The sequence below is a fragment of the Oncorhynchus clarkii genome, chromosome 4 (genome assembly GCF_045791955.1).
Source record: "Oncorhynchus clarkii lewisi isolate Uvic-CL-2024 chromosome 4, UVic_Ocla_1.0, whole genome shotgun sequence".
NCBI lineage: Eukaryota > Metazoa > Chordata > Actinopteri > Salmoniformes > Salmonidae > Oncorhynchus > Oncorhynchus clarkii.
Window position 1 is genome coordinate 23,150,349 of NC_092150.1, and position 26,205 is coordinate 23,176,553.

Consider the following 26,205-nt stretch of genomic DNA (forward strand, 5'->3'; position numbering starts at 1 on the left):
CAGGCTTAAGACTGAACTTCCCCTATCCTACCTCAAGCAACCTGACCCCAGCATGTAGCGTAACAGATCTGCACACTAATTCTATATACTGTGGAATGAGAATAGATATACTTAAAACCATTACAACTATGAAGTTTCCCCACCCTTAAATACATAAAAGCAACATGTTAAACACACATTTATAGAACAGTTAGAAGGTAATACAAACGCTATTAAAATAGCACTTAGGCCACATAAATGATACATTTTCCTGAAGCTTTGGGAGCAGTTGGCACTGTAGACTTTAGTCAGTGCAGAGTCAGACATCATGTCCTGCCAATTACCTCCTCGCTGCCTTCCTCATTTATCTTTATTGATGATACATTACCCCGTATTAAAAATAGACATGGGATAATAGCAGTAATGATGTTGATGATGGAATTAGACTGCTGAGACGGACGTCATCTCGTTGTGACTGGAATTTAAACGGGCTTCGCATTATGATCACAGCAGGTCTTTAGTGCCTCCATGCCTGTGTGTTGGACGGGGTTTTCAAGTGGATGTGGGATTTTGGTGGAAACGCTGTGACATTAGGTATTATTAGCATAAGCGCACAGCCAATCAAAACAAAGAACCTGTGCCAATCTGTGCGATGGACAGACGCAAGCACAGGTGTGTCTGATGGCTGGCCGGGGCTGATGGCAGCAGGTTGGCATGCAGAATGCTATGCCCTTGGCCAAGCATATGAGAGTACAGCAGGGACAGCAGGATCAATTGGACAACTATTAGAAGTATGCCTTAAGATCATGTGTTTAAGGGAAACACTCACAGGAAATGAGGGTATGGTAGTAAATCCAAGACAGGCTTTCTAAAACATGGGAGAGTCTATTTTTCAAGGGACTATTTACATAAAAATAATGCTTTTATTTTTGTGGGGGAGTTGTGTCTTAGTAGAGTTCCTTTATTTTGCCTGTTAATTAACATTTCATTAAAAACTAGGCGACCATGAAGTAGTCAGACTTCCAAACTGACAGCAAGAGCACGAGCAAACTTTGTGTAACTCCTTCATTAAATATTTAAAGAGGTATCATCGCTCCCCCCGCCATCCTGCAGTGTATTCTCATTGATACACTAGAGTAAATTTATATTTTCTTAAAAGAACAAATGACTGCTGCAGAAATAGTGATCATATTTCAGTGCCGGTCAATTCAGCTCATTAGGGCCACTCTTCCTCCAGGGAATTTTGTATTGATTGGCGAGGGTCATGGGGCTATATTCTACACTCTCGTAATATGAATTCTCAAAGCTGTATTAGTATGGACAGAAAGAATATAAAGAATTGACACTACAGTTATTTAGCTGAAAGTCGTTGGCCATTTGCTGCATATACGCTACATGACCAAAAGTATGTGGACAACAGCTCGTCGAACATCTCATTCCAAAATCATGGGCATTAATATGGAGTTGGTCCCATCTTTGCTGCTATAACAGCCCCAAATCTTTTGGGAAGACTTTGCACTAGATGTTGGAACATTACTGAGAGGACTTGTTTCCATTCAGCCACAAGAGCATTAGTGAGGTCGGGCACTGATGTTGGGCAATTAGGCTTGGCTCACAGTCGGTGTTCCAATTCATCGTAAAGGTATTTGATGGGGTTGAGGTCAGGGCTCTGTACAGGCCAGTCAAGTTCTTCCACACCGATCTCGACAAACTATTTCTGTATGGACCTCACTCTGTGTACAGGGGCATTGTCATGCTGAAACAAGAAAAGACCTTCCCCAAACTGTTGCCCCAAGTTGGAAGGCCAGAATCGTCTAGATTGTCATTGTATGCTGTAGCGTTAAGATTTCCTTTCATTGGAGCTAAGGGGCCTAGTCCGAACCATGAAAAACAGCCCCAGACCAATATTCCTCCTCCAACAAACTTTACAGTTGGCACTATGCATTCGGGCAGGTAGCGCTCTCCTGGCATCCGCCAAACCCAGATTTGTCTACTGGGGGGCCTCCTGAGTGGCGCAGCGGTCTAAGGCACTGCATCGCAGTGTTTAAGGCGTCACTACAGACCTGGGTTCGATCTCAGGCTGTGTCACAGCTGGCCGTGACCGGGAGACCCATGAGGCGGCGCACAATTGGCCCAGCGTCGTCTAGGTTAGGAGAAAGTTTGGCCGGCCGAGATTTCCTTGTCCCATCGCACTCTAGCTACTCCTTGTTGTGGGCCGGGCGCCTGCAAGCTGACTTCAGTCGCCAGATGGACGGTGTTTCCTCCGACACATTGGTGCGGTTGGTTTCCGGGTTAAGCGAGCAGTGTGTCAAGGAAGGGTTGTGTTTAGGAGGACGCATGGCTCTCAACCTTCGCCTCTCCGAGTTCATAGGGGAGTTGTAGCGATGGGACAAGACTGTAACTGCCAATTGGGGAGAAAAATGGGAAAAATGTAAATAAATGAGTCCGTTGGACTGCCAGATGATGAAGGGTGATTAATCACTCCAGAGAACGCATTTCCACTGCTCCAGAGTCCAATGGCGGTGAGCTTTACACCACTCCAGCATTGCGCATGGTGATCTTAGGCTTGTGTGCGGTTGCTCAGCCATGAGAACGCATTCTCCATAGACAAACATTGGCAGTAGAATGGTCTTACTGAAGGGCTCACTAAGCCCTTAACCCATTCCATGAAACTCCCAACGAACAGTTCTTGTGCTGACATTGCTGACATTGCAATTTGGAACTCAGTAGTGAGGACAGACAATTTTTATGTGCTCTCGACAGCACTCGACAGTCCTGTTCTGTGAGCTTATGTGGCCTACCACTTCGTGACTGAGCCGATGTTGCTCCTATATGTTTCCACTACACAATAACATCACTTACAGTGAACCTGGGCAACTCAAGAAGGGCAAAAATTTGACAAACTGACTTGTTGGAAAGGTGGCATCCTATGACGGTGCCATTTTTAAAGCCAGTGAGCCCTTCAGTAAGACCATTCTACTGCCAATGTTTGTCTATGGAGAATGCATGGCTGTGTGCTCAATTTTATACACCCGTCAGCAACGGGTGTGACTGAAATGGCCCAATCCACTAATTTGAAGGGGTGTCCACATTTGTTTGTATATATAGTACCAGTCAAAAGTTTGGACACACCGACTCATTCAATGGAATCATGTAGTAACCAAAAGTGTTAAACAAATCAAAATATATTTTATATTTGAGATACTTCAAAGCAGCCACCCTTTGCCTTGATGACAGCTTTGCACAATCTTGGCATTCTCTCAACCAGCTTCATGAGGTAATAACCTGTAATGCATTTCAATTAAAAGGTGCGCCTTGTTAACAGTTCATTTGTGGAATTTCTTTCCTTCTTAATGGATTTGAGCCAATCAGTTGTGTTGTGACAAGGCAGGTTTGGAAAACAGAAGACAGCCCTATTTGATTAAAAAAACAAGTCCATATTATGGCAAGAACAGCTCAAATAAGCAAAGAGAAACAACAGTCCATCATTACTTTAAGACATGAAGGTTGCAGAGGATAAGTTCAGAGTTAACTGCACCTCAGAATGCAGCCCAAATAAATGCTTCACAGAGCTCAAGTAACAGACACATCTTAACATCAACTGTTCAGATTGAGACTGCGTGAATCAGGCCTTCATGGTCGAATTGCTACAAAGAAACCAATACTTGTAAGGGTTTTCTTGTGGTGAAGGAGAGGCGGACCAAAACGCAGCGTGGTTTCTATTCATGGTTCTTTAATAAAGACAACAACACATGAACAGACTAACAAAACAAGAACCGTGAAAACCTAAAACAGCCCTATCTGGTGCAAACACAGAGACAGGAACAATCACCCACAAAAGCCAACACCAAACAGGCTACCTAAATATGGTTCCCAATCAGAGACAATGACTAACACCTGCCTCTGATTGAGAACCATATCAGGCCAAACATAGAAATAGACAAACTAGACATGTAACATAGAATGCCCACTCAGATCACACCCTGACCAAACAAAACATAGAAACATACAAAGCAAACTATGGTCAGGGTGTGACAATACTAAAGGACACCAATAAGAAGAAGAGACTTGCTTGGACCAAGAAACACGAGCAATGAACATTAGACAGGTGGAAATCTGTCCTTTGATCTGATTAGTCCAGATTTGAGATTTTTGGTTCCAATCGCTGTGTCTTTGTGAGATGCAGAGTAGGTGAACGGATGATCTCTGCATGTGTGGTTCCCACCGTGAAGCATGGAGGAGGTGTGATGGTGTGGGGGTGCTTTGCTGGTAACACTATCTGTGCTGTATTTAGAATTCAAGGCACACTTTATCAGCATGGCTACTACAAGATTCTGCAGCGTTACGCCATCCCATCTGGTTTGCGCTTAGTGGGACTATCATTTCTTTTTCAACAGGACAATAACCCAAAACACACCTCCAGGCTGTGTAAGGGCTATTTGACCAAGAAGGAGAGTGACGGTGCTGCATCAGATGACCTGGCCTCCACAATCACCTGACCTCAATCCTATTGAGATGGTTTGGGATGAGTTGGACCGCAGAGTGAAGGAAAAGCAACCAACAAGTGTTCAGCATATGTGGGAACTCATTCAAGACTGTTGGAAAAGCATTCCTCATGAAGCTGATTGAGACAATGCTAAGAGTGTGCAAATCTGTCAATGAAGAAATGGATGGCTACTATGAAGAATCTAAAATCTAAAATATATTTTGATTTGTTTAACACTTTTTTGGTTACTACATGATTTCATATGTGTTATTTCTTAGTTTTGATGTCTTCACTATTATTCTACAATGTAGAAAATAGTAAAAATAAAGAAAAACCGTTGAATGAGTAGGTGTGTCCAAACTTTTGACTGGTACTGTAAAGTGTATCATGAATATTTCTAATATTTTCACTGAGGTAAACAAGTCAATATGACAAACAATGGACAGCAAATATCTAATAAAAAGTAACTTATTCGGGTGTATTTTAATCTATCATATTTCTTTTTTTCCAAATCCACAAACTGTCAGCTTACTAAACACATAGCTGTTGGGGAGGCTTTGGTCATAGGGAATAGGGCTTAATGGTTATCCCCACAGCCCCTGGAGCTGCCACAAATGGAGGCAGCAAGTGACACATTGTAGGTGTTGGTGTTGACAGCACGTTGCCTATGGGATTGCACCAGAGGCCAGCGTCGCTAGCAGGTGTGCGATGTTTGACAGATAATAGTAGATAAACCCATGCCCAAACAGCAGTTAGCCCGCTGAGGGACAAGCGGGACATGAGGAGGAACTGTGCCTTTAGCCATCCAGCAGGATCCTGAAGCCAAACCTACAAGTCGTAGACACTCAGGGTCATCTCCCCTCACAAACACCTTCTCAGCATCAGTTTGAAGGCCTATAATTGGAGCTCAAAATGTATTTGAAGCTAATGAGATATCACAGCTGAGTTGTTGAATTAAGTCCAAAGAACTAAGCCATGTTTTTGATTCTTGCTGTTTTCTTTTTCTAGAAATATGTATTCATACAATACAATTAATTTGTGTATGCCACCCACAACTTAGAGGGGGGATCTAAGTTCTTGGGATTCAAAATGAAAACAAGTTATTTGCAATGGATACTCACATTTGTTTAACGGCTTGGTCGATTTTCAATCAGAGTAATAACACCATTTTGTGCCACACTATGTTTTGCACCCTGCTTCGTTTCACAGGGTAAAGTTGAGAATCAAAAGGTCCACAGTGAAACACCCCCCCAAAAGAAGCAAAGAGATGGTACACTAAGTGTACAAACATTAGGAACACCTAATCTTTCCGTGACATAGACTGACCAGATGGATCCAGGAGAAAGTTATTATCCCTTATTGATGTCACTTGTTAAATCCACTTCAATCAGTGTAGATGAAGGGGAGGAGGCATGTTTTTAAGCCTTGAGACATGGATTGTGTATGTAAGACATTCAGAGGGTGAATGGGCAAGACAAAAGTTTTACGTGCTGTTAAACAGGGTATGGTAGTAGGTGCCAGGCGGCAGGCAGTTTGAGTGTGTCAAGAACTGCAACACTGCTGGGCTCAACAGTTTCCCGCATGTATCAAGAATGGTCCACCACCCAAAAGACAACCAGCCAACTTGACACAGCTGTGGGAAGCATTGGAGTCTACATGGGCCAGCATCCCTGTGGAATGCTTTCGACATCTTGTAGAGTCTGTGCCCTGACAAATTGAGGCTGTTCTGAGGGGAAAAGGAGGTGCAACGCAATATTTAGGTGTTCCTAATGTTTTGTAGACTCGGTGTACATTTCACAACATATAGAAGGGCCCCTTCAAAATGAGCAAATGGAGCATGATACCCTTTTGATTGTGACACAGTGGAGTTGCATCAAACATCTCCTTTCACATCCAGAAAATGGAGGCAAGCTAATATGACACAGTGAAAACACAGCTCATCTTGAGCTGTTAGAACACGAAAATGTCTGAGGTGAAAGGGAACATGGAGATCTGATAACCAAGTGCTGCGTGGCAGATACATCCTGACAGCTAGCTGCTCCTTATTGAGCCAACACAGGACGCCACCGGCAAGTAAGAGAATGAAAATAGGCTGCTGAAGTAAACATGCAAACAAGGCTGCCTAGCCAACAGGTTACCATATCAATACTGTACCTGAGCAGGTTGCAGAGCAGAGACTGCTGCTGTTCAATGGGTGCTATGGGTTTTGCACTGGCTCTGAGAAACAAACAACTCCACACACACACACACACCAGCCCCCACCAACTCAATCCACACAGCACAGACACCACGGCATCAACCTCTATTATACACTTCCTTACTGGAGATACAAAAGGCACCCAGGAACAAAAATCCAATCTTTTTTTTCTATAAGGATTTGCTACACAGCAGTGCTCAACAACAGTGGTGGCTCTGATGACAAAGAAATAATCACAGCTGTCTTCCCTGTTGGAGAAAGAGGCTGTGGAAATGTTGTTTACGTTTTCCAACATGCCAAACACGAAACCCATGGCTGATTATGTGAAAAGTGCGTGAAATTGTTGTATTTGCAAGGCAGGGGATATTGACTCTAGGCATAAGTAGTCAAAAAGCATGTGGGTAGGCAAGATACATGTTTTAAAGGTTCAATGCAGCCGTTTGTATCTGGATATCAAATCATTTCTGGGTAACAATTAAGTACCTTACTGTGATTATTTTCAATTAAATTGTCAAAAAGAAACAAAAATAGCTTCTTAGCAAAGGGAAATTTCTCAAGCAAGAATTTAGCTAGGATTGTCTTGGAGTCGTCTGAGTGTAGAGGGGGAAACTGAAAATGTTCAGTTATTGGCAGAGAAGTTTTGAACTCTTTCTTATTGGTCTATTAACTAATATACCACATGGTGATGTCACCATGGAAGGCCAAAACTCCATCCAATCAAAACAGGCTCAAATTTCAGGCAGTCTTGTCAAACAGCTCTTACACTAAAAAGGCATTATCATCATTTTCACAATTTGACAGTATTATTCCAACCTCATATTGTGCAAATATATATATAAACACAGGAAAATCATGTGTTTGACTGCACTGGGCCTTTAAATACTGGTTTAGGGATGCATATTTTCTAAATATTTTTCCCTATTGTGCCACCCCACTCCCTAGCCCCTTCATATGTGCCTGCTGAATTATCACACTCATTCTCAATTCATCAGCTTGCTTTTTTAGCCACGCTTCTGAGAGGGTTTCGAAAAAATCTACTGGAAAATAGTCAATATAAGGCGGCCAGAGAAGAGAGATCCCCCTCCCTCCTCTGCTCATCCCTCTCTTTGTTTGTGTTGTATAAGTCCCCTATAATGAAGTGCAGGGAGATAAAATATGCAAATTCACAGAGAAAGAATATAAATAGGGCAATATTAGGAAGTGTTGTTTTCACAGCTGCTTGATTATACAAAGCCCTGATAGTGTTTTATAAATAATGTCCCTCTCTCTCTCTCAGCAAGGCGCCAAGTCCTTGTGCTCCATTAAAGACACATCTCTCTGCTCGAGCCCAGCTCCAGCTTCAGAGCCCAGGTATTGAGTGCAGGCCTGTGCAGCTGTCCTGCTGCCCTGCTGGCTGGAGCCCCAGTCCGATCCACACACAGAGTCGAGGCCTGGCCTGGGGAGCATAGCCAGTAGCCAGGCTCTGGGCCTCTCTCCAGTGTCTATCACACCAGCAGACTTACCCAGCATGGCACCATGAAAAGCATCCCTCTGCCACATGGGACAGAAAGCAAAAAAATGACGTGCAGCCTCTCAGACCTCAGCCTCTCAGACCTCTGGCATGAAATACTGCGATGCCAGTGGAAATACAAATGCACAAATGGGCTCTTTCAGTTTCAGCTTTTCACAAGGAATGAATGGCTTTCTGTATAGGCCTACATCTAGTCTACTCCAGACTCCAGTTCTCTAACTTGGAGTGGCATGTGTTTGAGAAACGGAGATACACATTTTGAAAAAGATTGTGGTATATATGTAAATGAAAACTGAAGGACAATACAGCATTGGGCAAAACATATTGACTGTCACATCATGCATAAGATGTGTGACGGAACCTGTCAATATCTCTCCCCACAAACAGCCCACCTTACCTCGGGCTAATTTGTTTGTGAGGCCTTTGTTTTGATCGAGGCATGCGTGGTAATTGTGAGATAGAGATAAATGAAGAGGAACTGAAAGGTATTGAGAGAGAGAGAAAGAGAGAGAGAGAGAGAGAGAGAGAGAGAGAGAGAGCGCTATATAGTATCTGAGGCCCTCTTTACTATCAGAGCCCAGAGCGAGTGGAGTCCCACAGCCCTAGAGACCGTGAAGACAGAGACTGAAGAGAAATGACCACACCATTAGAGATCTGAAGGTTGCCTATTATCTTTCTGCTGCTCCGATGCCTCGCACATCTATCCAAAGCTCATGAATGTAATTGACCTTTTTAACACCCTGTAATGCACAGAGCATATGAGGGAAAAAGGGACTAAACACCATCAAGCAAAGTTAATTTAGATCGACACACTATTGTAAGATGTCCACAGAAATGGAAAGGGCATTCAGATCAATAGATTGACAATAGAATGTCTGCACCCAATCTTTCTATTGTGAACACCCGAAGCCTCTTCCTCCAGCATTTGTGTGAATAAAGGTTTCTGGACGTACAGTGCGTATTTTGGTCAGAGACTGCTAGATACTGCAGGTGTTTAGTTCAGCACCTTTCCTCTTTTCGTGTGCACGCCACTGTGTGTGTGTGTGTGTACGATTGTGGTGGAACAATGGCCAGGGCTAATCATTATTTAGTTGTGGAGGGCCTGGAAAGGTCAGCAGTCTTAAATGTCAGACTTCAATAGAGCCAGATGCGCAATGCTCCGCTCAAGTGTCCAATTAAATAGGGAATACCGAGGTTGTGGGTGAAATGCACTTCAGATAGAGGGGCTAATGAGGGCCCCTGGATGGAAACAGGGGCTGGGATGGTTGATGCTGATCTACGAAGCATCCTGGAGCCCTCCTACATACACCATCTCTCAGTGAGCTGCATGGGGGCCTCTCCTCTGCACCTCTCTCAGACCCCCACACCCACGGCTGTAGCACCCACTTAGTATTATTAGTGTCCTCACACCCCCTGCACCGTCTGCAGCCCCACATCCCGACCGCACGTAAAAGAAAGAGGAGATATGGGTTGGAGAGAGGACAGAAAGGGAGGGAAAGAAAATATAGGGGGGGAGGAGAGAGGACAAAGAAGAGAGAGGTGACAGGAAAAGAGTCTCTTTTAATCTTTAGGCAGAAGGGGAGAGAGTGTCTTCCTGTTGTTGCCTCTCTACCAGCCTCGTTCATCTAAAAGCACAGGCTGTTTTCCATTCAATAGGCATAATAACCTTCTCACAGATTGCCAGCGCCCAGTGAAGTGCCACAAGTGGGGGGGAAGTGAACAATGCTTTATTTCATTTGATTCCTTATTGTTCACCGACTGTAAATTGTGGCACAGTGCACCATACAATATGTCTGACAGGAATACAGTACAGCACAGTATAGTCAGATAATACAAACTGAATAAAATGAAAAACCAGGAAAATAACCAAACTGGCCAGTGCATTGAGCAGAAGGGTTGTCACTTAAAAAAGAGACAAAGAACCTGATTTGAGGTACAACGCTAAATGTTGCCCTCTCTCTCTTTCTGAGTGTCTGGTTGCCCTTTCCAGAGATGTCAAGGTCAGAGATATTCTTGTCTGGGCTCGGGAAACAAATGCAAAATAAATCTGGTAAATTAGCAGGCTCCACATGTCTCACATAAACATTATTTTAATCAAAGCATATTAGACCATCCAGATCCTTTAGACATATGGGCACTGTATCCATTCTGGCGTACCCATCTGTTTCCTCTTGCCATCTCTGCAATTTGCTCCATCACCCAGCTGCTTTTCCAAGACATTGAGTTCCCCTTCCTGAGCAAAGACTCTTTACAGCAGCACCAGTCCAACTGGGGAGCTCCAGATCACAAAACACATTGCAGCTCCGCTGAGCATCACACACATGCTGTTTCATAATACCATATAATATGAAAATAATGGACAGGAGCTACGCTCATCAAATCAAATTAAACAAAAATAAACATAATAGATATTTTGATGTCTTCATTCACATTGCTATGTCATTGTGCAGACATTTTCAAAGTTTAAAGTGACTGTGAGTGTGCGGTATCAGTGTGGTGTAATTATGACACCAGGTTGTCTGGTAACTGATCCTGTACTGCTGAGTTATCCAGTGAACTTTTATCCCTACATGTGTACTGTTTGCTAGTAGTGACTATCATCTCTGAGAACAGAGGTTGTTTTTGTCCAGTGTCTACACTCACTCACTCACTCACATCCCATCAGCATCAGAACAGTTAGTTAGTAGACAGTGGGCACTCACCAGGGCTGGTGATGGTTAGGAGATCTAGACGTCGCTGTTGCTGTAAGGGAAATAAAAATAGAAACATGGTCAGAGATATTCAAAGGGGCTTAGGGCGAAAATGTCAACTCAAAATCTGTCCAAAAGAAATAACATGTCATATTACTATCACGCCATTCTTTTACATCTACATTTTAGTCATTTAGCAGACTCTCTCATCCAGAGCGATTTACAGGAGGAATTAGGGTTAAATGCGTTGCTCAAGGGCACATCGTCAGATTCCCCTCCAAGTCGGCTTGGGGATTCGAACCAGCAACCTTTCAGTTACTGGCCCAACACGCTTAACCGCTAGGGTGCCTGCTGCCCCAGACTATGCATAATATGTACATTATGTAAATGAGGTGTGAAACCACTATTTAAGACTGGAAAAGCACAAGATGGCACAGTATATCTCAGCCTTAAAAAGATCGGTATCAGTTTATTCTTTTTGCACAAGGCAACAACATTTGTTCTCTGTGTTGTCTCTATCACAGCCAGCAGGAATGTGTCTTCCTTCTCCACTCATGCTAAAGACTGTGTGTCGGAATGTGTTTGAGAAAGACTGTGTGACGGAGTGTGTTTGAGAAAGACTGTGTGACGGAGTGTGTTTGAGAAAGACTGTGTGATGGAGTGTGTTTGAGAGAGTGCCCAATTTTACACTTCATGTCTCTAGTTTGGAGAGGGGGCCCGAAAGAGTTGCTAGCTCCCCACTCTCTTAAACCCTCTGCCAAGGCTGCAGGCTCCTGAGTACTGCATTAATCAACACCTTCTCCCTCTCTTACACTGTGTGTCCCTAAGGAACCAGCTCATGTGCGTACATGTGTGTGTGTGTGTGTGTGTGTGTGTGTATTCGTGTATGTGTATTCCACCGATGCTGCATATTTTTTGGGCGTTTCCCAATGGAAGGCTGATGATATTGCAGGTTCACCTGCTGGGTCACAGACTATAATCGATGTGAGTGCAATCAGGAGGTTGAAGCCCAATCCATTAGGATTCAAGAATCTTAATGTAAAAATCCTCTCAGATACTCTAACTGCTCTTAAAACATTGCAGATGAGTGAGTGTTGTGGAGTAGAGAGAGCAGGAAGCACAGAGTGGTAGACTAGGCAGCAGAGGTCACTGTGACAGCATGAGAGCAACTAGCCCCAATAAATCACCTGCATAGGCTGTTGACTCACCATTAGTTGATATGGAAACCCCACACTAATCAATATCATGTACATGTACATGTAGGTCATTTAGCAGAGACTCTTAGCCAGTGCATTCAACTAAGGTAGGTAAGACAACCACACATCACAGTCGCATAACGCACTATTGAAATTATTACATCAAATTCAAAGTTTATGTTTTTGGCCATTGATTGATTTCTTTCTTAAATGTCTTTTGAAATGATTCTACCATCCACTCAATTTATACATCACCTCTCTGATTTTGTTTGGACCAACAGGCACTGGTATTCAACCAGAATTCTTATTTAGACCTTTGTACCGCCCTCTAGTGGTACTCTGTTATTCTGCAAGTGAAAGTGTGACGAGCGAAAAACCATAGAAAGAGAATGAAAACAATGCTTCTCTATTGTCAAGATACACTCTCTTTGGGAAAGGCTGGCTGGGTGATTAAAATCAGTGGAGTATGTCCAAGTTATTAAAATCAAAGTTCCCTTCAAAACATGCGACACAGCACATTCAAACAGACCTCTACAGCATTCAGAGAGCATTGTGCACATGAAGACATTTCCCTTGTACAAAATAATTAATACCATTCCATCAAAATTTCACATGACAATTCATTCTGGTGTTGCCTGAATACTCAGTTTAGAAATCATATGCATACAGGTGTGAACGCCCATTCATGATATCTCTAAATAAAATAACATTGATCTGACATATACAGTACCAGTCAAAAGTTTGAACAGACCTACTCATTCAAGGATTCTTAATTTTTAAAACTATTTTCTACATTGCAGAATAATAGTGAAGACATCACAACTATGAAATAACACATATGGAATCATGTAGTAACCAAAAAAGTGTTAAACAAATCAAAATATATGTTATATTTGAGATTCTTCATAGTAGCCACCTTTTGCCTTGGTGAGCTTTGCACACGCTAGGCATTCTCTCAACCAGCTTCACCTGGAATGCTTTTCCAACAGTCTTGAAGAAGTTCCAACATATGCTGGGCACTTTTTGGCTGCTTTTCCTTCACTCTGCGGTCCAACTCATTCCAAACCATCTCAATTAGGTTGAGGTTGGGTGATTGTGGAGGCCAGGTCATATGAGGAAGCACTATCACTCTCCTTCTTGGTCAAATAGCCCCTACACAGCCTGGAAGTGTGTTTTGTGTCATTGTCCTATTGAAAAACAAATGATAGTCCCACTAAGCGAAAGCCAGAGGGGATGGCATATCACTGCAGAATGTTATGGTAGCCATGCTGGTTAAGTGTGCCTTGAATTCTAAAGAAATCACTGACAGTTTCACCAGCAAAGCACCCCACACCATCACACCTCCTCCTCCATTCTTCACAGTGAGAACCACACATGCGGAGATCGTCCACTCACCTGCTCTGCGTCTCACAAAGACACGGCGGTTGGAACCAAAAATCTCAAATTTGCACTCATTAGACCAAAGGACAGATTTCCACAGGTCTAATGTCCACTGCTCCTGTTTCTTGGCCCAAGCATGTCTCTTACTATTATTGTGGTCTTTAATATTGGTTTCTTTGCAGCAAATCGACCATGAAGGCCTGATTCACGCAGTCTCCTCTGAACAGTTGATGTTGAGATGGGTCTGAACTCTGTGAAGCATTTATTTGGGCTGCAATTTCTGAGGCTGGTAACTCTAATGAACTTATCCTCTGCAGCAGAGGTAACTCTGGTTTTTCCTTTTCCTGTGGCGGTCCTCATGAGAGCCAGTTTCATCATAGCGCTTGATGGTTTTTGCGACTGCACTTGAATAAATCTACAAAGTTCTTGAAATTCTACGTATTGACTGACCATGTCATAAAGTAATGATGGACTGTCATTTTTTTTAGCTGTTCGTGCCATAATATTGACTTGGGTATTTTACCAAATAGGGCTATTTTCTGTATACCACCCCTACCTTGTCACAACACAAATGATTGGCTCAAATGCATTAAGAAGGAAATAAATTCCACAAATGAACTTTTAACAAGGCACACCTGTTCATTTAAATGCACTCCAGGTGACTACCTCATGAAGCTGTTTGAGAAAATGCCACGAGTGTGCAAAGCTGTTATCAAGACAAATTTTGGCTACTTTGAAGAATCTCAAATATAAAATATATTTTGATTAGTATAACAACTTACATGATTCCATATGTGTTTAATCATAGTTTTGATGTCTTCACTATTACACCAAACTGGAAGTCTTCAGACTAGCTTGGAAAGACAGTGCCATGCATCGAAGAGCCCTCACTGCTGCTCGATCATCCTATTTTCCAACTTAATTGAGCAAAATAAGAACAATCCAAAATGTATTTTTGATACTGTCGCAAAGCTAACTAAAAAGCAGCATTCCCCAAGTGAGGATGGCTTTCACTTCAGCAGTAATAAATTCATGAACGTCTTTGAGGAAAATATCATGATTATTAGAAAGCAAATTACGGACTTCTCTTTAAATCTGCGTATTCCTCCAAAGCCAGGCTGTCCTGAGTCTGAAAAATTCTGTCAGGACCTAGGATTCAGGGGAGACACTCACGTGTCTTAGTACTATATCTCTTGACACAATGATGAAAATAATCATGGCCTCTAAACCTTCAAGTTGCATACTGGACCCTATTCCAACTAAACTACTGAAAGAGCTGCTTCCTGTGCTTGGCCCTCCTATGTTGAACATAATAAACGTCTCTCTATCCACCGGATAAGTACCGAACTCACTGAAAGTGGCAGTAATAAAGACTCTCTTGGAAAAGCCAAACCTTGAGCCAGAAAATATAAAAAACTATCGGCCTATATCGAATCTCCCATTCCTCTCAAACATTTTAGAAAAAGCTGTTGCGCAACAACTCACTGCCTTCCTGAAGACAAACAATGTATACGAAATGCTTCAGTCTGGTTTTAGACCCCATCATAGCACTGAGACTGCACTTGTGAAGGTGGTAAATTACCTTTTAATGGTATCAGACCGAGGCTCTGCATCTGTCTTCGTGCTCCTAGACCTTAGTGCTGCTTTTGATACCATCGATCACCACATTCTTTTGGAGAGATTGGAAACCCAAATTGGTCTACATGGACAAGTTCTGGCCTGGTTTAAATCTTATCTGTCGGAAAGATGTCAGTTTGTCTCTGTGGATGGTTTGTCCCCTTACAAATCAACTGTACATTTTGGTGTTCATCAAGGTTCCGTTTTAGGACCACTATTGTTTTCACTATATATTTTACCTCTTGGGGATGTCATTCGAAAACATAATGTTAACTTTCACTGCTATGCGGATGACACACAGCTGTACATTTCGATGAAACATGGTGAAGCCCCAAAATTGCCCTCGCTGGAAGCCTGTGTTTCAGACATAAGGAAGTGGATGGCTGCAAACTTTCTACTTTTAAACTCGGACAAAATAGAGATGCTTGTTCTAGGTCCCAAGAAACAGAGAGATCTTCTGTTGAATCTGACATTTAATCTTGATTGTACAGTCGTCTCAAATAAAATTGTGAACGACCTCGGTGTTACTCTGGACCCTGATCTCTCTTTTGACAAACATATCAAGACTGTTTCAAGGACAGCTTTTTTCCATCTCCGTAACATTGCAAAAATCAGAAAGTTTCTGTCCAAAAATGATGCAGAAAAATTAATCCATGCTTTTGTCACTTCTAGGTTAGACTACTGCAATGCTCTACTTTCCGGCTACCCGGATAAAGCACTACATAAACTTCAGTTAGTGCTAAATACGGCTTCTAGAATCCTGACTAGAACCAAAAAATCTGATCATATTACTCCAGTGCTAGCCTCCCTACACTGGCTTCCTGTTAAGGCAAGGGCTGATTTCAAGGTTTTACTGCTAACCTACAAAGCATTACATGGGCTTGCTCCTACCTATCTTTCCGATTTGGTCCTGCCGTACATACAGTGCCTTGTGAAAGTATTCGGCCCCCTTGAACTTTGCGACCTTTTGTATGCTGCCACCACCATGTTTGACAGTGGGGATGGTGTGTTCAGCTGTGTTGCTTTTACGCCAAACATAACGTTTTGCATTGTTGCCAAAAAGTTCAATTTTAGTTTCATCTGACCAGAGCACCTTCTTCCACATGTTTGGTGTGTCTCCCAAGTGGCTTGTGGCAAACTTTAAACAACACTTTTTATGGATATCTTTAAGAAATGGCTTTCTTCTTGCCACTCTTCCATAAAGGCCAGATTTGTGCAATATACGACTGATTGTTGTCCTATGGACAGAGTCTCCCACCTCAGCTGTAGATCTCTGCAGTTCATCCAGAGTGATCATGGGCCTCTTGGCTGCATCTCTGATCAGTCTTCTCCTTGTATGAACTGAAAGTTTAGAGGGACGGCCAGGTCTTGGTAGATTTGCAGTGGTCTGATACTCCTTCCATTTCAATATTATCGCTTGCACAGTGCTCCTTGGGATGTTTAAAGCTTGGGAAATATTTTGGTATCCAAATCCGGCTTTAAACTTCTTCACAACAGTATCTCGGACCTGCCTGGTGTGTTCCTTGTTCTTCATGATGCTCTCTGCGCTTTTAACGGACCTCTGAGACTATCACAGTGCAGGTGCATTTATACGGAGACTTGATTACACACAGGTGGATTGTATTTATCATCATTAGTCATGTAGGTCAACATTGGATCATTCAGAGATCCTCACTGAACTTCTGGAGAGAGTTTGCTGCACTGAAAGTAAAGGGGCTGAATAATTTTGCACGCCCAATTTTTCAGTTTTTGATTTGTTAAAAAAGTTTGAAATATCCAATAAATGTCGTTCCACTTCATGATTGTGTCCCACTTGTTGTTGATTCTTCACAAAAAAAGACAGTTTTATATCTTTATGTTTGAAGCCTGAAATGTGGCAAAAGGTCGCAAAGTTCAAGGGGGCCGAATACTTTCGCAAGGCACTGTACCTACACGTACGCTACAGTCACAAGACGCAGGCCTCCTTATTGTCCCTAGAATTTCAAAGCAAACAGCTGGAGGCAGGGCTTTCTCCTATAGAGCTACATTTTTTTGGGAATGGTCTGCCTACCCATGTGAGAGACGCAGACTCGGTCTCAACCTTTAAGTCTTTATTGAAGACTCATCTCTTCAGTAGGTCCTATGATTAAAAAATATATATATATATATTTCACCTTTATTTAACCAGGGAGGTTAGTTGAGAAAAAGTCCTAATTTACAATTGCGACCTGGCCAAGATAAGGCAAAGCAGTGTGACACAGACAACAACACAGTGTAGTCTGGCCCAGGAGTGTGAAGGTGAACAGAAAGGCACTGGAGCAACGAACTGCCCTTGCTGTCTCTGCCTGGCAGGTTTCCCTCTCTCCACTGGGATTCTCTGCCTCTAACCCTATTACAGGGGCTGAGTTACTGTCCTACTGGTGCTCTTCCATGCCGTCCCTAGGAGGGGTGCGTGACTTGAGTGGGTTGAGTCACTGACGTGGTCTTCCTGTCTGGGTTGGCGCCCCCCCTTGGGTTGTGCCGTGGCGGAGATCTTTGTGGGCTATACTCGGCCTTGTCTCAGGATGGTAAGTTGGTGGTTGAAGATATCCCTCTAATGGTGTGGGGGCTGTGCTTTGACAAAGTGGGTGGGGTTATATCTTGCCTGTTTGGCCCTGTCTGGGGGTCTCATCGGATGGGGCCACAGTGTCTCCTGACCCCCCCTGTCTCAGCCTCCAGCAGTAGTTTATGTGTTGGGGGCAAGGGTTAGTCTGTTATATCTGGAGTATTTCTCCTGTCTTATCCGGTGTCCTGTGTGAATCTAAGAATGCTCTCTCTAATTCTCTCTCTCTCTCTTTCTCTCCTTCTTCCTTTCTCTCTCTCGGAGAACCTGAGCACTAGGACCATGCCTCAGGACTACCTGGCATGATGACTCCTTGGTGTCCCCAGTCCACCTGGCCGTGCTGCTGCTCCAGTTTCAACTGTTCTGCCTGCGGCTATGGAACCCTGACCTGTTCACCGGACGTGCTACCTGTCCCAGATCTGCTGCTTTCAACTCTCTAGAGACAGCAGGAGCGGTAGAGATACTCTCAATGATCGGCTATGAAAAGCCAACTGACATTTACTCCTGAGGTGCTGACCTGTTGCACCCTCGACAACTACTGTGATTATTATTATTTGACCATGCTGGTCATTTCTGAACATTTGAACATCTTGTCCATGTTCTGTTATAATATCCACCCGGCACAGCCAGAAGAGGACTGGCCACCCCTCATAGCCTGGTTCCTCTCTAGGTTTCTTCCTAGGTTTTGGCCTTTCTAGGGAATTTTTCCTAGCCAACGTGCTTCTGCATTGCTTGCTGTTTGTGGATTTAGGCCGGGTTTCTGTACAGCACTTTGAGATATCAGCTGATGTAAGAAGGGCTATATAAATACATTTGATTTGATATTCTAGAATGTAGAAAATAGTAAAAATAAAGAAAAACCCTTGAATGAGTAGGTGTGTCCAAACTTTTGATTGGTACTGTACGTCCCTCTAACCAGCCAGTCCATGACACAGGGCTACTGTGTGCCACTGGACAGCCTGGAGAGGAGTGGAGGAGGATTTGCCATACTGTGTTTCAGCCTGGCCCAATCCTGTACCCTGACTCTGTTTATCCTGAGATAATTAATCTACAGTGAATTAGAGTATTACAGCACACTAACACTGCTTGCCTCACTCTCTCATTGTCACTCCTTACATGGATAAGGTGCTTAGTGTTTCCCAGGAAGAGAGAGAGAGAGAGAGAGAGAGAAAGAGAGAGAGAGAGAGAGAGAGAGAGAGAGAGAGAGAGAGAGAGAGAGAGAGAGAGAGAGAAAGAGAGAGAGAGAGGAATCACATTAGGAAAGGCAATCCTGGGCAGAAAATAGGATTGTATTAATCTTTATCAAACTCAGCCAAGAGCTGTGGAATCACATCACCCAATACATACTTGGCCAGCCCAGCCACCATGTAGAGTGGGTGTCCAGTGCCCCCAGGCTGTCACAGAGCTTAACCAGGGCCTGATATAGAATGATACTGTGTCAGTGTGTGTGTGTGTGTGTGTGTGTGTGTGTGTGTGTGTGTGTGTGTGTGTGTGTGTGTAGCATAATGGGGATGTGTGAAACTTACTCCTTAGTCTGAAATGTCCCCACCTGTGCCAGCGAATATCTAGCTTTTTGCATGGCGCCGACTAGTAAGATGCTTCAGGAGGGCGGTCACGTGTGCTAGCAAGGCAGAGGTCCTGAGTTCGCGCCGGGGATGGGCTGAATCGGGAGGAAGTGGTACTCGCTAAACAAGCAGCGTGATGTCTTTTATATGTACATCAGGTTGACAGTGCTGATTATTCCCTGTGGCCCAGCCTGAGTCTAAACTTAGTGGATGGAACAGGTTAAAGGGCTTTGAGGCTGGGAACCGACTGTAGGTTGCAAATGCACCTACCCAGCTGTCATGGTAACACCTAAACCCCCAGTGTTCATTCTAAAAGTACCAGTGTCACACTACAGCAAACAAACACAAGATCATGTTTAAAGGACTAAGAGGACATGCTCAGGACAGGTTGACATCGGTAAATTAGGATTGTCAGGATCAAATGAATGACTTTTGGAAGGAAAGTTTCAGTTGTCTGTTTTTATTTGCTGATGCTTATGGTGAATCCTGATCAACAAAACACAGTGAAATAAGCCAATCACTCAATCAAGCCAGTCTATAATTGTTTAACCAGTAGATGGAATAGAGTTTGTGGTATAGAGCCACAGGTTACAGAATGATGTTGCAAGTTGAAGTAACCTGTGGCTCTATACTACACACTCTATTCCATATACTGGTTAAACAATTATAGACTGGCTTGATTGAGTGATTGGCTTATCTCACCCTGTTTTGTTGATCAGGATTCACCATAAGCATCAGCAAATAAAAACGGACACCTGAAACTTTCCGTCCACCTTCCAAAAGTCATTAATTTGATCTGTCTGATTCTCCCCCTGTCCAATGTAGGTGTAATGTAGTGCAGGTGAGGAACAGCACGGTTGTAATTAACAAAGCAGGCCTGCAGACAGGCGAGGAGGGGAGACACTCCCTCCACAGCAATAATCTAGGGAGAGACCGCAGCCGTTAGCAAAACCATTAATTTACTAAACCTAACTTTTATGACTACATTAAATATTCATGCACAATCTACCAAAACCCATTTGCAATATTTCCCCCAAATGTACTTTTCATATTTGCTGATGATTATCATGTGAGAGATCCATCCACCATTTTGTAGCTCATTTCTGATTCATGTAAGGTCAATATTATAATATTCACATCCCATCCCTTCCAAGTTATCAATTAAACTAAAATAGCACCGAAATGGTAAGGTTATATTAGCAAAGAAATAATATTATGGAGGCAAATCTTGCAGGTACATCCACAGGGGGAGTAAATGCATGCAGCAATATCATCATCTGATTATGGAACAGATGTCAGTTATTATTGACCCTGGTGGACCCTGTTCCTGTCCAGATGAGGTAAGGGAAATCAGCAGGGAGCTATTTAAACCGTCTGCTTCCGTCCCTGCTCAGGTATTCATTGTCCTTGCTGATGTCCTCCAGGACCCTTCCGTCTGACACCCGCTTACCAGGGTCAGGACTGGGAGAGGTGGAGGGAGACAGAGGGGGAGGAGGGCGAGTCAACTCTCTCTCTCTATCTCTCCCCTCTCTCTCTCTCTCTCTCTCTCTCTAGGAGAACTTCCCCCCTACTGTGAGTCATCACCCTGCCTCCCCCAATCTCTCCCCCACGCCCCAGTCTCCCCCACGCACCAGTCTCTAGCCAGCTTGCCACATCATTACCACACCACAATATCAAGTTAAGGAAGCCTGTCTCTTACTCATCATCCAGAGGGAGAAACAGGAGTGAGGTAATAATGAGCTAATCATCTCCTGGGTTTTGATTCACAGGTCAATTATGTATTTGTGAGTGCCTATAATATTACATGACTGAAAATATATTATTTAACACACTGGATATTCTGCAAGATGCTCTCCAATGATTTATGTATCATTGGTAATAAGTCATTTACATGCACAAAAGCTCACACAGAAAACATACTGGATTTTGCTTTATTGGCTCTGTATTACTATAGATGGGTTGGTTGTTTAGCAACAAATCTGATGTGTGCGCAACTATGGGGCAAAATAGACTGGGTTGACTTAGGCTGTTTACAACATGTAAACTAGATTTAGTCTATTGAAAACATACAGTGGGGAGAAGAAGTATTTGATACACTGCCGATTTTGCAGGTTTTCCTACTTACAAAGCATGTAGAGGTCTGTAATGTTTTACCATAGGTACATTTCAACTGTGAGAGACGGAATCTAAAACAAAAATACAGAAAATCACATTGTATGATTTTAAAGTAACTAATTTGCATTTTATTGCATGACATAAGTATTTGATACATCAGAAAAGCAGAACTTAATATTTGGTACAGAAACCTTTGTTTGCAATTACAGAGATCATACGTTTCCTGTAGTTCTTGACCAAGTTTGCACACACTGCAGCAGGGATTTTGGCCCACTCCTCCATACAGACCTTCTCCAGATCCTTCAGGTTTCGGGGCTGCAAAGATTTTCTATTGAGTTCAGGTCTGGAGACTGGCTAGGCCACTCCAGGACCTTGAGATGCTTCTTACAGAGCCACTCCTTAGTTGCCCTGGCTGTGTGTTCCGGGTCGTTGTCATGCTGGAAGACCCAGCCACAACCCATCTTCAATGCTCTTACTGAGGGAAGGAGGTTGTTGGCCAAGATCTCGCGATACATGGCCCCATCCATCCTCCCCTCAATACGGTGCAGTCGTCCTGTCCCCTTTGCAGTAAAGCATCCCCAAAGAATGATTTTTCCACCTCCATGCTTCACGGTTGGGATGGGTGTTCTTGGGGTTGTACTCATCCTTCTTCTTCCTCCAAACACGGCGAGTGGAGTTTAGACCAAAAAGCTCTATTTTTGTCTCATCAGACCACATGATCTCCCATTCCTTCTCTGGATCATCCAGATGATCATTGGCAAACTTCAGACGGGCCTGGACATGCGCTGGCTTGAGCAGGGGGACCTTGCGTGCGCTGCAGGATTTTAATCCATGACGGCGCAATGTGTTACTAATGGTTTTCTTTGAGACTGTGGTCCCAGCTCTCTTCAGGTCATTGACCGGGTCCTGCCGTGTAGTTCTGGGCTGATCCCTCACCTTCCTCATGATCATTGATGCCCCACCAGGTGAGATCTTGCATGGAGCCCCAGACCGAGGATGATTGACCGTCATCTTGAACTTCTTCCATTTTCTAATAATTGCGCCAACAGTTGTTGCCTTCTCACCAAGCTGCTTGCCTATTGTCCTGTAGCCCATCCCAGCCTTGTGCAGGTCTACAATTTTATCCCTGATGTCCTTACACAGCTCTCTGGTCTTGGCCATTGTGGAGAGGTTGGAGTCTGTTTGATTGAGTGTGTGGACAGGTGTCTTTTATACGGGTAATGAGTTCAAACAGGTGCAGTTAATACAGGTAATGAGTGGAGAACAGGAGAGCTTCTTAAAGAAAAACTAACAGGTCTGTGAGAGCCGGAATTCTTACTGGTTGGTAGGTGATCAAATACTTATGTCATGCAATAAAATGCAAATTAATTACTTAGAAATCATACAATGTGATTTTCTGGATTTTTGTTTTAGATTCCGTCTCTCACAGTTGAAGTATACCTATGATAAAAAATTAGACCTCTACATGCTTTGTAAGTAGGAAAACCTGCAAAATCGACAGTGTATCAAATACTTGTTCTCCCCACTGTAAATACATTTGCACAATGAGCACTTGTCTCTGAAATACATCATTACAGTTATTGTGTCACAATCGTCATATGAAGGAGACCAAGGCGCAGAGTGGTATGCGTACATTCTCTTTATTAAAAGAATGTACACCGAACAAACTAACAAAAGAACAACCGAAACGTGAAGCTATACAATATAGTGCTGGCAGGCAACTACACATAGTCAAGATCCCACACCAGAAAGTGGGAAAATGGGCTACCTAAATATGATCCCCAATCAGAGACAACGATAAACAGCCGTCTCTGATTGGGAACCATATCAGGCCACAATAGATATACAAAAACACCATGACCTACAAAAACCCTAGACATACCAAAAACCCCTAGACATACAGAAAAAAACCTAGACATACCAAAAACCCCTAGACATACAGAAAAAAACCTAGACATACAAAAACCCCTAGACATACAAAACAATAGAGTACCCACTCTAGTCACACCCTGACCTAACCAAAATATATACAAAACAGAGATATCTAAGGTCAGGGCGTGACAGTACCCCCCCCCCCCCCCCAAAGGTGCTGACTCCCGGCCGCAAACCTGAACCTATAGGGGAGGGTCCGGGTGGGCATCTACCCTCGGTGGCGGCTCCAGTTCTGGACGCAGCCCCCCCTCCTTACGCTGATCCCTCCGCTTTTTTCGGAACCGGACTGTGGACCATCGCTGGAGGTTCCGGACTGGGAATCGTCGCCGGAGGCTCCGGACTGGGAACCGTCGCCGGAAGCTCCGGACTGGGAACCGTCGCCGGAAGCTCCGGACTGGGAACCGTCGCCGGAAGCTCCGGACTGGGAACCGTCGCCGGAAGCTCCGGACTGGGAACCGTCGCCGGAAGCTCTGGACTGTGGAGGCGCAGTGGAGGCCTGATGCGTGGGACCGGTACTGGTGGTACCGGGCTGATGACACGCACCTCAGGGCAAGTGTGGGGAGGAGGCACAGGACGTACTGGACTGTGGAGGCGCACTGGAGGTCTGATGCGTGGTGTCGGCACTACGCGTCCTGGCTGGATGCTCACTTGAGCCTGGCAAGTGCAGGGTGCTGGCACAGGACACACTGGGCTGTGCAGACGCACCGGAGACAATGCGCAGAGCCGGCGCAGGATATCCTGGTTCAAGGAGGTGTACTGGAGACCAGGAGTGCTGAGCCGGCACCATCCGTCCTGGCTGGATGCCCATTCTAGCCCGGCCAATGCGGTGAGATGGAATAGAGCGCACCAGGCTATGAATGCGAACTGGAGACACCGTGCGCATCACAGCATAACACAGTGCCTGACCAGTCACACGCTCCCCACGGTAAGCATGAGGAGTTGGCTCAGGTCTAAACCCAGACTCTGCCAATCTCCCTGTGTGCCCCACCCCAAAATATTTTGGGGCTGCCTCTCGTGCTTGCCTCGTTGGTAATACTCCTCATAACGTTGCCGTTACGCTTTTGCTGCCTCAATTTCCTCCCTCGGACGGCGATACTCCCCAGCCTGCGTCCAGGGTCCTGCTCCATCCAAAATCTCCTCCCATGTCCATCCCTCCTGAACACGCTGCTTGGTCCCTTTTTGGTGCGATCTTCCGTCACGGTCATCATGAAGGAGACCAAGGCGCAGAGTGGTATGCTTACATTCTCTTTATTAAAAGAATGTACACCGAACAAACTAACAAAATAACAACCGAAACGTGAAGCTATACAATATAGTACTGACAAGCAACTACACATAGTCAAGATCCCACCAGAAAGTGGGAAAATGGGCTACCTAAATATGATCCCCAATCAGAGACGACGATAAACAGCTGTCTCTGATTGAGAACCATATCAGGCTAACATAGATATACAAAACCGCCTAGACCTACAAAAACCCTAGACATACAAAAACCCTAGACATACAAAAAACTAGAGTACCCACCCTAGTCACACCCTGACCTAACCAAAATATATACAAAACAGAGATATCTAAGGTCAGGGCGAGACGTATTGATTAGTTAGCTATTTCATTTTTTTCCATATTAGCATTGACAGGCAATCAGATAAATCACCTAAAAACAAGACATGGTATCAATAACAAGATACAACGAGCTGAAACGAGCCACCTACAATTCCCCACAAGGCATCTTCTTGGCATTGTTGCTAGCTATCTAACTGTTCAGCATCTTTTTTTGTGACATTGTCAGCCAACCTGTCTATTTTGTACAAAAAGGTGACATTTTTTCATCTCAGGTTTTTCCATATCTGTTTATATTTTCATGAACATGGGACTGCCTTGTAGCTGCAGAGTAATATAGAAATAGCTTTTGGGGATTTCTGTAATTTAAGAGTAATTGATATTAATCAACATTAATCATACAATTGTAAACAATGGTATTCTTGATTGGTTTATTGTATTTCAGTGTGTGCACTTGATTTGAGAGTGTATAATTTCTATAATTTCTGTCAATATCACTACATTATTACCTGTATTAGCACAAACAATATTAAAAGCTATCATGGGTTATTATTGACCTGGCTCTATTTAAAATGGCTGCCAGTGTAGGATAAATGTATTCATCACTCAGTATGCATGCAATTAAAAGCAGTAGTGTTGTGTAAAAATGTCAGGTCCAAAACAGGGGAGGCTGTTGCGTGACCAGAAGCCCTTGGTTAAAAATACAACGAAACAAATAAAATATGAATTCCTTCAGAGAAAGAGAGAGAGAGCTGGTTCCCCCAGACCGAAAGTCTAACTCCACCACCTGCGCTCCACTGAGTCCACACTGACTCCTGCAGTCCTCCTTCCACAGTAGGCCAGATAAATCAAATAACGCACCGACACACACCACTCTCCCATTCAGCACTTAAAAGCCACGATTGAATTTCATCTTGATTTCATTAAATATTCATAAAGGCCAATTAGAAGGGCAGCTTATCTGGCTGCGAGGACACTTTTCCATGATTCTGTCACATGTAGTCCATCAGACGGACCGTTTTGAAAGTAGACCCCATATGCTTGACCCTGACTCCTCCTGCTTCCCATCCGTCCCTCTCTCACACAGAGAATGAGGCAAGTAGGGAGACAGAGACAGGGACAGAGACAGAGGCAGAGGCAAGGAGCACAGACACCCAAAATACCCTGTGGCCTAAAAACTAACATGCATACAGTATCTCCAGAAGGAAGCAGGATATCATATACTAACCATGCAGCCATTTTAATACGCCTTTTGGGCTCTGATTCATTCATAAGCGAAGAACCACTGTTTTGTGATAGATGGTATATCAAACTGAGTTAACAGCATTTCCTCCAACAGCTCATTTCCTACAGTGTAGGAAAGCTGAGAAAGTGGAGGTGCAGACAGGGCCTCTGAT

The 26,205-nt window shown here is 43.8% G+C and overlaps 1 protein-coding gene across 3 annotated transcripts in view; it reads right to left on the minus strand.

Moving 5' to 3' along the window:
- Positions 1 to 26,205, minus strand: part of LOC139406612 (cytosolic carboxypeptidase 6-like) — a 465,185-nt gene that overhangs the window by 115,018 nt on the left and 323,962 nt on the right. For 2 of the 3 annotated variants that reach the window (XM_071149384.1, XM_071149383.1), the window contains exon 6: positions 10,875 to 10,914. In XM_071149384.1, the coding sequence (XP_071005485.1) occupies positions 10,875 to 10,914 (40 nt within the window). Of the gene's footprint in view, positions 1 to 10,874; positions 10,915 to 18,024; positions 18,045 to 26,205 lie in introns of all 3 variants that reach the window. The other variant, XM_071149385.1, reaches the window with a different exon arrangement.